This window comes from Eptesicus fuscus, chromosome 5, assembly GCF_027574615.1.
Source record: "Eptesicus fuscus isolate TK198812 chromosome 5, DD_ASM_mEF_20220401, whole genome shotgun sequence".
NCBI classification, from domain to species: domain Eukaryota; kingdom Metazoa; phylum Chordata; class Mammalia; order Chiroptera; family Vespertilionidae; genus Eptesicus; species Eptesicus fuscus.
Genome location: NC_072477.1, coordinates 64,967,685 through 64,979,942, shown reverse-complemented (window position 1 = coordinate 64,979,942; position 12,258 = coordinate 64,967,685). Strand labels below are relative to the sequence as shown.

Here is a 12,258-nt window from a genome sequence, read left to right as displayed (position 1 = left end):
CTAAAATCAGCAATTTTCTATTTTCAGAGCATTATTCCCAAGTAGAAGTTGCCACAGAAAGACAGGAGGGGAAGTGATGACTACCAAAGATGATATCTGCTCTCATGTCCAACTCTGAGAATCAGCAGATATTAAAATACATGAGTTGGACCTTAGTCTGCCCTGTGACAGAGACTTAGCTGCTCCCTATCCATTGGATTACATTATTGCATGGTCCAGTCCCTCTCTCCATGCCTCTCTCCATTCTTCCTAATATTCAGAGAGGTTTACAAAGCACACCTGAAAGATACTGACCTAGAAAAGATTTGGCTATTTAAACCCAAGACATTTCAATTTCAAACATTTTTGATATATGACAATCCACTCAAATTCACAAAATTATGATTTGGTTTACATTTAGTTTTTTATAACAGTCACAGTCTAGCAAGACAATAATATTGCACAATTACACATAGGACTGAATTCCATAACCAAAACAAATTTTTAAAACCCCAAAAAGATAAAAGTCCAAAAACTTTAATCCTTCCTTTAACAGATCATGTCCCTAATAAACAAGTGTCTAATTTTAAGCAGCAGGAGAAAAAGATTATTCAAATATAAATATGCTTGTTATCTACTGGTTAACTCTGCCTGTAAATGAATCAACATTTATTTTACAGTGGAAGTCTTCAGACAATGCCAAGTTAACTTTTGAATAAAGGTACAAAACACTAACCCTATAAGGGTTGTAATCTGCTAAACCTACATAGAATTTTAAGAGAGTCAAACCATCTTATGTAGTTCCTAAAATCATATTTTAAGAATTAAAATCTTTTCATCATTTTCAAAGCATTTAATAATTCCTAGAGGCTGAAAGAAAGAGCAGAAGCAGAGTAGTCAGTGATTGTAACACTAATTGGAATGCACAAACAAGTCCAAAATCGAGGTAAAAATGCTCATTTAAAAATAAAAACAAAAACCAGAGCTTTTATCTTTATGCTCCGCCCACAGTTATCAGCACTTTTCAAAATTAAAAACACACACACAAAACTGCTTACCTGAGCTCTCAGATTTTTAAACAGAAATATCCTAATCCCCAGATTAAGAAGTAATCAACAAAACTGGTAAAAACCCTTTGCAGAAAGATCAATGGAAACCCATATTCAAGGGGAGAAAATGGACCACCATCCAACAAGCCAATGAGAAGGATATCCACCAGCACAGGGCAGTGTCTAGGAAAGCCAAGGGGATAAAGGCCAAGGAAGCAAGATCAGTCTGGGCCTGCAGACAAAGAAAGAGAGGTGGTAAAAAGAGAGTCTAGAGATGCACAGAGAAGAGACCAGCACACAATTCGGCATTTATATCATCACATGGAATGGTTTTGCATCTGAGCTGAAAGAAAAGAAACAGGAATAACACTCGGTTGTCCCTCTGACAACCATCATGCAGAATATAAACCTGTATTTCATGAAAACTGTCAATTACAATCTCAATACAATAAAACATGCTGCTAACCTCCAACGAGCTCCTAGCATGCTAAAATCCACTTTAAATGACCACACCAAAAACATTATGGTGATATAAGTCTCCATCCATCTTATCATTTCCTATCATTTTTATGTTGGCTACAAGTCTTGAAAGGGCCTTCTCATATTTAAAAGTATTACATCGTTAACATACTAAGAATTATTGATTTCCTGAATTGTAATATAATGTAATTTTATAAAAAAGAGCTCACCTCAAAATAAGATATTAATACAAGGATTTGTCCCCCAAACTATGCTGCTGCTTGCTTTTGTGTGTGTGTGTGTGTGTGTGTGTGTGTGTGTGTGTGTGTGTGTGTGTGTGATGCTATTTATATAACCCTAATTACCCAATTACCAGGGTATTATTAAAAGGATATCCATAAAATAATACAGGCATCAATTGTTGACAGGGCCAGGTTTACTATCAAAGCCAAGATATGAGCAAAATACTACAGCAGCAGAAGAAAGAAAACGCAATTGACAGAGGGTTAAAGTTGCTAAAAGTCCAAGAAAATTACATACAGAGGACAGTGTGATCTGAACATCTAATTTGCATTCAAAAGTGTTTTATTTAAGAAGCAATTTAAAAAAAAAAAAGAAGAAGAAGAAGCAATTTATAGCAAAACTAACTGAGCCCAGTTTACTTGAGGGAAATGTGGAGTTTATAGCGTGATTTTTAAATAAGGAAGTGAAAGCAATGACCTAGGGAGGCCCCCTTCTTCACATTAACCAGCTCTAACATAAATTTCTTTATCGATTATATCTATCTCAGTGCTTTGGTTTCCTCCCCTAAAAGGGCATAATTATGTAATTCTCAGAATTATGTGAAACTTAGTTACATTTTAAGAAAGCCTTTGAAACTCAGGTGCTGGTTAAGCAAAAAGCACTGTCACTTTAAAACAAAAATTAGATTACCAGCAAGTGCATGATTACAAGGTTTGGCCACTTATACAAAAGAATGGAACCACTGTCCGGAAGAACTAAAGAAGTAATAATTTGGGGATGGGTGGGAAAGCATTCATTCTGGTCACACATTGAATTTAAAGCTCTAATAGAGATTAAAAAGAAAAAGTGATATAAGTGAATTACATTTTAAAAATCAGAGCCCAAAGGTGACTTAGAGAAAATAGTAAAGAAGCCCACAGATATTCCCAATTCACCATCTCAAAACAAAAAGTTATGTCTGAACTGACCACAAAAACTCAGATTAAGCAGTACTGACCCCAGTAACTCTGAGGACTCCTTCCATGCCAGAGAACAAGAGATAAAGGGCTCCTGCTACCACAACCTTGTGAAGAGTGACTCCAAGGCGAGGCCTAAAGAGAAAGCAGAGAGATAAAGTTGAGTACAAATGTGACAAACCCCGAGACAAACTCATGTTGATTAATATAGGACAACAACTTAGTTGAGATAAGCCAGACATACTCTGTAAAGTCACATGAGAGAGAAAAACTCAGAACTTATGCTCTTAAAACAAGATACTGAATACTAGAATTTTAGATCAGATCCCCTTTATTCTACATTTAAAAATTTTTTCCCCTACTGAATTTTAGAGAGGAAGGGAAAGGGAGAGTAAATCATCAATTATTCTCTCCCCCCCAACCCCACCCACTCCGTACCTGCCTCCTACGCTGGACCAAGCCGGAAACCCAGTCATGTCCCCTGACCAGGAACTGAATCAGCACCCTGTGGTGCATGGGATGATGCCCAAGAGCCACATTGGCCAGGGCACTGCAGCATTTTTAAAAATATAAATTTATTGTAGAGAATTCTGAAACATATTCAATAGTATAATAAACCCCATATACCCATTATCCAGTCCTAATATCCACCAACCTACAGCCAATCCTGTCCCATGCACAACCCATCCACTTCTCATCCTCTCATCTTGAAACAAATCCTAGAGATCCTATCTTTTATTTGTCTACGTTTTGTTGTTTTTAAACAGATAATTTTTTAAAGAAAATAAATCATAATATTTTCAAACAGAAAAATTTAAACAACTTCTTAGCATAATCAAATACCCTATTGAAGCTCATTAGGTAAATAGTACATTATAGAGCTCAAAATCCAACAAAATACAAAAAATCTTTTAAGCAGCTTCTGCTTGAAGGAGGATCCTTGATATTCAAAATGCTACTGAATCAGAATCTGTAATCTACAAGATCCCTGGGTTATTGATTAGTGCATTACATACTAGAAAAGCTCTATATGGGCTGTGATTTTTCTCCACACTGCTGTATCTTAAAAACCTAGGATACGTTTTGGCATATAGGTGGCATTGAAATATTTGTTAAGTAAGTTTAAAAATGTAACTCCCCCATTCCTCAGTCTCATTTATATGAATGAGTTTTAAAAGTGAAAATCTCCCATTTCTTTAACCCACTTAAAACAAAACTCCTTGAGATAACTGTCTATACCTGGCTAACTCCAATTCCTGTTCTATTCTCGCTTGAACTTACTCCAACCAAGCTCACGCTAAGTCCTACCACTTGACCAAAACTATTCTTGCTAAGATCACTATGTCCTGCATGTAGTTAAATCCAATGGTCAAGTCTCAATCCTCTTTGACAAAATTATTCACTCTTTCCTTGAAAGTCTTTAGGCTTGCCTCCCACAGCTTTGGTCATCCTCCTCAATTTCCTCTACTCTAATTCTACTTTGTCTCACTGACTTCTAAATAATAGAAAATGTTCAAGGACTCAATCCTTTAACCTCTCCTCTAAATACACTTATACCCTTGGTGATCACATCCCATCTCATCTCATGGCTAAATAACATCTACATCCTGATGACTTGCAAATTTATATATCTCCCCACTACTTCCCTCATTTGTATATCTAACTAAACTCTGAACTCCTAATCTTGCCCCCACTCTAAACTTAACCCACCTGCCTGACCGGTTTGGCTCAGTGGATAGAGCATTGGCCTGCGGACTGGAGGGTCCCAGGTTCGATTCCGGTCAGGGGCATGTAGCTGGGTTGCAGGCACATCCCCAGTGGGAGGTGTGCAGGAGGCAGCGGATCAATGTTTCTCTCTCATCGATGTTTCTAACTCTCTCTCCCTCTCTATAAAAAATTAATAAAAATATTTTTAAAAAATAAAATAAAAACTTAACCCACCTAAGATCTTCCTGAACTCAGTACATGTCAATTGCATCCTTCCATTTGTTCACACCAAAATAGTTGATATCATCCTTGATCACTCTCTCTTTCACATCACACATTTGACCTGTCAGCAAAGTCCACTGGCTCTACCTTCAAAATATATACAGAATCTGACCGCATTTTAGCACCTCTTCCTCTGGAGATACATACAGTTCCTTCACCAACTTGAGGTCTTTGCTTAAATGTCAGTAAGTGAAGCCTTCCTTGACCACCCTATTTAACACTTGCAAGCCCTACCTCCTGCCTAGCAGTCTCTCTATACCTTCTGCCTGCTTTATCTGCTCCCTAGCACTTATCACTGACATACTAGATATTTACTCACTGATTTTATCCGTTTTCCCCCAATGTAAGCTCCAAGTCTTCTGTTTATTTGCTGTATCCCCAGGGTCTAGAACAATGCTAAGGCACTTAATAAACACATTTTTTCAACAAATTGTTTCCAGACTGTTACAGCAAGAATGCTCTTCCCATAAAAAATCTGATTTGCAAAATATTTAGGAAGAGTCAAGTCACTATCAGTTTACTCTAAAACTTTGGTGTTTCAATGTCCTTTGCTACAATTGCAGGCTTTCCTATATGGAGATGCTCCTTGAACTCTCAGCTGTGAGATGAAACTAACATTTTTCCAACTTTTACAAATCTACAAAATTTCAGATACCTTTTCTTATTTCAGAACTTTTTTTTTTTTTTACCAACTGTTACAGGACTACTACACTGAGAAGCTACAATACTGTTTCAATGTAATCGGTGTTTCAATTTGCTCTTCCATACAGGAAGTGAATACTTACTTGACTATGCCATATCCCAGACTGACTATAATGACCAGGATTCGAGCCAGTGAACGTTTAACTGCTGAAAGCAGCTCTGCAAGGATCAAGGCACCTTGAACTATGAGAAAAAAGATAGGGGAAAAAGTGCTGTAAATCTAGGTTTGAGAAAAGGTGCAATTCCAGAACCAGAATATACTAGTAGATCTCTAACACTCTTCAGAATAAGCACTGGTATTAGTTCTATTAAAAAAAAAAAAAACTTCTTCAATTTTTACAAGTATATAAACTGATATAATCTTATTCGTGTGAATAGCAATCTGGCTGTGTTCATTTTACCTTCCCTCCCCACCCCTCACTTCACTAAAACCTCAGCAGAATATTTTACCCTACTTGGACAGTTCATAGCAACTAGGAAATCTTCTTTCCATTTTTAAAAACTGTGAAATATAACTACCCATAGAAAAGTACCACACACACATACAATTTTCTTTTCTTTTTTTTTTTTATAAAGTTCTCAATAGAGTCTCTTTCTTTCTTTTTTTTTTTTAAATATGTTTTATTGATTTTTTACAGAGAGGAAGGGAGAGGGATAGAGAGCTAGAAACATCGATGAGAGAGAAACATCAACCAGCTGCCTCCTGCACACCCCCTACTGGGGATGTGCCCGCAATCAATGTACATGCCCTTGACCGGAATCGAACCTGGGACCTTTCAGTCCGCAGACCGACACTCTATCCACTGAGCCAAACCGGTTTCGGCCACACATACAATTTTCAATTCATTTTCACATCTACTATTTTTCAAGCCCTTTCAAAAACCAGGGAAATATTTAATTAGTGTAACTTGTAACAATAATTATCAATAATTAAATGATCTGAAGAGAGAGAACTGAATCTATCATAAAAAACTTCAGTACAAAACAATTTGTCATTATCTGTTCACCTTACTAAACTATAAGCACCCTCTTATTTTCTTGGTACTACTATATTTCACCAATTCTCAGATGTATCCCCATCCCCATTTTAACATCTTTAAAATCAAAGTGTCTCTTATAATCAATGGTATCTTAAAATTAAATTCACAGTATTTACTTTCTTAGATGCATATAATAATGGTGCCTTAAAAATCAATGGCAATGAGATTCAATGATGTTAACAGTCTTTCCCAAAAGTCACTACTTTTGTGAATATATTTTAGTAAAATACTCCTAAATCACTGAACCTGCAAGTTATAAGATTAAAAACAAAAGTCACAAAGTTATTATAATAATTAAATAACTGAAAAGTTAAACCTACTTAATGACTGATAACCTTAGGAAAAACTGTAACGTCTCACCTGCTATTCACTCACAAATTGGCATTTTTTGGTTACATACCAGATTCTCCTTTGTATCGGATGTTCTGAAATTCTGCATAGAAGACAGCTTTCTCAAGCATTCCCAGGAAGATGACAGCACCAATCCAAAACTGAATTCTCAGGAGATCTCTCCAGTAGCAGGCAGACCATGCCAGCCACAGAACACCAAACAGGACATACACAATACACATCACCATGAAAAACTGTTATAGAAGTGGGTAAGAGATAAAAAAGAGGATTAAGGCCAAGAGCCAATTTAGCATCAATACACACTCTTAACAAGATATAAAAAAATATGCATATCATACCTTCTACTTGAAAGATAATTATTTTATTTCTTTGGATTTTGACACACACAAAATAATTATCTCCTCTTGAGCAGAGGGAGACTACCTAAGGGCTTGTCATCAAGTGACTGCTTATCTGTATTAATTGAGCTTTTTCAGCTTATAATGTAAAATTATATAAATAAAGAGAACACTGAAGAAAAAAAGATGTGGCAAGGAAATGAAACACGACCAAGTGGGAAAACTATAAAACGGAAAGGAAGAGCCGAAACCGGTTTGGCTCAGTGGATAGAGCGTCGGCCTGTGGACTCAAGGGTCCCAGGTTCGATTCCGGTCAAGGGCATGTACCTTGGTTGCGGGCACATCCCCAGTAGGGGGTGTGCAAGAGGCAGCTGATCGATGTTTCTCTCTCATCGATGTTTCTAACTCTCTATCCCTCTCTCTTCCTCTCTGTAAAAAAATCAATAAAATATAAAAAAAAAAAAGGGAAAGGAAGAAGAAAAAAAATTGAACAAAGGAAATCTAAAAAATACATTAAGGATACTCCCATAGACACACACACACACACACACACACACACACACACACTAAAGAGGATGAAGTTTCATCATTTAATTACTTTAAGTGGGATCAGAAACTATAAGTTTGTATTAGGTGTACCAGTTAATAATGCGGATTTTTTTCAGTACATGGAGTTATACATATTTTGACATATATGCGATTTGATATGTATGCTATTTTGTTGTATTGACAACAAGCTTCAAAACTTCATATGTCAAATTTGCTGAAGGTGTTAACATCATAGATATTTTTACCCTTAAAAATGTCAAATTTTGTGCCAAAAAAAGAGCATTTGCAGAAAGCTTTAATTCATTATTTTATTTTGAAGAAAAAGTTATCGGATACTTCTGGAAGCATATGGTGAACATGCTCCATCTCAAGATACTTGTGAAACCTGGTTTAAACGCTTTAAAAGTGATGATTTCGATGTGAAAGACAAAAAACGGCCAGGTCAACCGAAAAAGTTTGAAGACTAACAATTACAAGCATTATTGGATGAAGATGCGTGTCAAACTCAAAAACAACTTGCAGAAAGATTAAACGTTGTTCAGCAATTTCCCATCGTTTACAAGCAATGAGAAAGATTTTAAAGGAAGGAAAATGGGTGCCACATCAACTGAACAAAAGACAAATGGAAAACCGAAAAGTCATCAGTAAAATGTTGCTTCAACAGCACAAAAGAAAAGTCTTTTTTGCATCGAATTGTGACTGGCAATGAAAAGTGGATTTATTTTGAGAATCCCAAGTGCACAAAATCATGGGTTGATCCAGGTCAACCATCAACATCGACTGGAAGGCCAAATGGCTTCGGAAAGATGACGATGCTCTGCGTTTGGTGGGACCAGGAAGGTGTGGTGTATTATGAGCTTCTAAAACCAGGTGAAACTGTTAGTGCTGATCGCTACTGACAACAAATAATCAATTTGAACCATGCTTTGATTGTAAAACAACCAGAATGTTCCAGAAGACACAGCAAAGTAATTTTGCTTCATGATGACGCACCATTACACACTTCAAAACCAGTTCAAGACACGTTAAAAGATCTTGCATGGAAAGTATTAACCCACTCACTGTATTCACCAGACCTTGCTCCTTCACATTACCACTTGTTCTGATGGATGGCACATGCATTTTCTGAGCAGCACTTCAAAACATACAAAGAAGTGGAAAATTGGGTCTCTGAAGGGTTTGCCTCAAAATAAGAAAAGTTCTATTGGGATGGTATCCACAAATTACCTGAAAGATGGGGGAAATGTGTAGCTAGCGATGGACATTACTTTGAATAAAGCACTTTTGATGTTTCTCTTGAAATTATCGTGTTTTCTTTGATTACAAAATCCGTACTATTAACCGGTACACCTAGTAAGAAGTATCCTGCTTTGGTTCCTTGAGAAGATGTGAGATTTGAAACAATCTTTGAGGTACTTTCCAACTCTACAATTCCACACATCATCACCTCTTCATTTTACAGATGAGAAAATGAGGCACAAAGGGGTTCACTGACACTCACAAGCTCACATTCTAGTAAAAAGTGCCAAAGTACAAGCAATGTTTTGTGAACTGTTCAGGAACAATTCTTTAAAAAGGAAAATTGCCACAAAACATGGATACTCTTTCAAGTTAATCTCATTTAATGTTGAAGTTAAAGAATATAAATTTACTTACAATCATCAATGGATATTCTTCAAGTGTGAGGTATTCATAGGGACCCTTCAATTCAACAGTCACTGCCAAAACACAGTCCTCAGAGTTAATGTGAACAATGCAGGATTTAAACAAAAACATTATCTGATATTTGTCTGATAAAAATTAATGAAAATTCCAGTGGGTCATTTACTTTTAACCATTTCAATTCTGGCGAATATTATAGGTGTAGAGCACTTTGAAATTCACTAAGTGTTCTCATGGTTTGTGCTATGTCCTGCATAGGTCTCCATGCCTCTGCCACAGTCAATATCTTAAGTGAAAAGCCCTTTGTTCCCATACTCACATCCTTTAAAGACTAGGTTGAATGTACTTCCTCCATAAAACCTTCTGTGAGCTGCCCAACTGGAACTTCCCCATCTCCTCTAAATTCCAAACACACTTCATATATACTTTTCTTACAACACAGCACTTATATGTTTTGAAAATTACAGGACTTCATTCCTCCATTCTGACTCCCTCTATCTGCTCTCTCTCCTTACCTATATTTTCATATTGTGTTTTATTTTGCCTACTTCAATTTCATATGACTTTGCTACATTAATGTATCATTTTTAGAAGGTGCTTAATAACAACAAAGTATTTAATGAAGCAGAACAAATGAAGGTAGCAAATATTTGAAAGACAGATTTGATTTACAGAAACAAGCCTATGACTACTTTTAAATTGTAATGGATAAAACTATTTGGATAAATTTTATATTTGATTAAAAAATAAAAAGTAGTACCTATCTCCAGAGACACTAATAAATGCCTATTCAACAAAAATATCCCACTCATTTTTTAAAATGTTTTTATTGATTTCAGAGAGGAAGGGAGATGGAGAGAGAGATAGGAACATCAATGATGGGAATCACTGATTGGCTGCCTCCTGCACACCCCCCACTGGGGATCAAGCCCAAAACCTAGACATGTGCCCTGACCAGGAATCAAACTGTGAATTCCTGGTTCATGGGTCAACACTCAACCACTGAACCACGCCGGCTGGGCCCCACTAATTTTTATCAGGCAGAAAGGACATGCCATTATTAAAAGTAAATCAGGCCTGTGCACTGAAAGGTTGCCAGTTCGATTCCTGGTCAGGGCACATACCTGGGCTGGGTGTTGGGTTTAATCCCCAGCTGGGGAGCATACAGAAGGCAATCAATCAATGTTTCTCTCTCACATCGGTGGTTCTCCCCCCGCCACCGACCCCCCACGACCCCTCTTTCTAACCATATCTTCGGGTGAGGATTAAAAATAAATCAATAAATCAATCAAATCTAATACATTTATGAACAAAAGAAACATCCCATAATAGCAATTATAAAAATGTCATAGCAGAACTGATTTTAAAATCTATACCTTCTTAATTTAATAAAAAAGCAAATAAAATAATTAGCGAATATTTGTCACATTCTTTGCTTACACTATGCCAGAAGGTCAGTAAAATACAGCACACTGACCAAATCTGGCCATCCACTTTTTGTAAATAAAATTTTAATACAAAACAGTCATATTCATTCACTTACATATTCTCTATGGCTGCATTCACACAATGGCAAAGTTAGGTAGTTATAGGAGAGAAAATATTTACTGTCTGACCCTTTAAGAAAAAGTTGACTAACCCCTGCTCTATGCTAAAATAGAACTTAAGCACTTACTATATGATACACACTATGGAAAATAGGGGATGGTCAGATGTATAAGATGTTTTCTGCCATCCTAGTGGATTACCATCTAGAGGGAAGAGAGAGTTAGTTGAAAAGCAACACAGAGAACTGTCCTCTGAGACAGACCCAGAAGAATGAAATTTCTATTTTCCAGGATAAAGTAAAAAGCCATCCGGGCAGAAGAAATAACAAAGACAGGTGTAAAAATGCATAATATATTTAAAGAACATGTAGAATGAGATAATGCATGGTACCATATCATAGCATTTTGCTACACGGCAACAAAAAGTAAACTGGGACAACTTATAGCTTTATAAACCTTGCTTATAAATGTGGACATTTTATAGGCAACAGGGAGACTTCAAAGGTTTTAATGAAGGGAAGAAAAATGACAAAACTGTTTGAGAGAGAAAACTTGCACATAATGTAGTTCAGTCTATGCTTTAAAGTTTCTTCTTAGCTCCAAACAACAGATGGATAAAACAAAAAAAGAATATAAGCTGGAAAATGTGTGTGTGTGTGTGTGTATCAAGACCAAATAATGGCATCTCAGAAATTAAAGAACAGTTTAACATTAGAAAACCAGTTAATATAATGCATCGCATGAACAGATTAAATGAGGAAATCTATATGATTATTTTAATCAATACAATCAAAGCATCTGATAAAACTGAGCATTCATTCTTAATACTAATAAAAATATATTTATTTTTGGAATAGGAAGGTATAGCCTTAACCAAATAAAGAATACATTATTTTAAATCTACAGTTAACATGGTATTTAATGGTGGTATGTGCCAATATTGTAAGATAAGGATGGCCACCATAATTGTTTCTATTCGATATTCTCAAGAAAGCAGAGAAGGAAAGGAAACCACAGAGAAGAAAGAAACAAAACAAAACAAAAAAATTTTAAGAAATAAGAACAGTTAGTAAGCTACTACAAAATACCAGAAAGAGATGACTTCTATGAACTGGGCAGCAAGAGTGGAAAGGAGAACATCAAAAAAAATTGAGACAGTTGACATACAAAATTATATTAGTTCCAGGTGTACATCATAGTATTATGATTTTGTATCTCAACTATAATTTAAAAATAAATTTTAAAAAAAGAAAAAATACTGAGACATTAAATAATTACCAAAGTCTATTAATTTTTAAATTGCCAGGTTTTGACTTGGTAACCAAGTTTTGACAAGTCATCTCTTTCTGGAATTTTGCTTACTAACCAAGTACCAAGAACTTGATACTAATTAA

The 12,258-nt window shown here is 35.9% G+C and overlaps 1 protein-coding gene across 8 annotated transcripts in view; it reads right to left on the bottom strand.

Annotated features, from left to right (window-relative positions):
• The window catches only part of TMEM87A (transmembrane protein 87A), a 46,844-nt gene that overhangs the window by 15,764 nt on the left and 18,822 nt on the right, over window positions 1-12,258 (bottom strand). For 4 of the 8 annotated variants that reach the window (XM_028147544.2, XM_054716324.1, XM_054716323.1 and 1 more), the window contains exons 8-12: window positions 9,312-9,373; window positions 6,818-7,001; window positions 5,461-5,560; window positions 2,728-2,821; window positions 1,883-1,954 (exon numbers count right to left, since the gene is read on the bottom strand). In XM_028147544.2, coding sequence (XP_028003345.2) covers window positions 1,883-1,954; window positions 2,728-2,821; window positions 5,461-5,560; window positions 6,818-7,001; window positions 9,312-9,373 — 512 coding nt within the window. The other 4 variants (XM_054716322.1, XM_054716326.1, XM_054716325.1 and 1 more) reach the window with 3 other exon arrangements.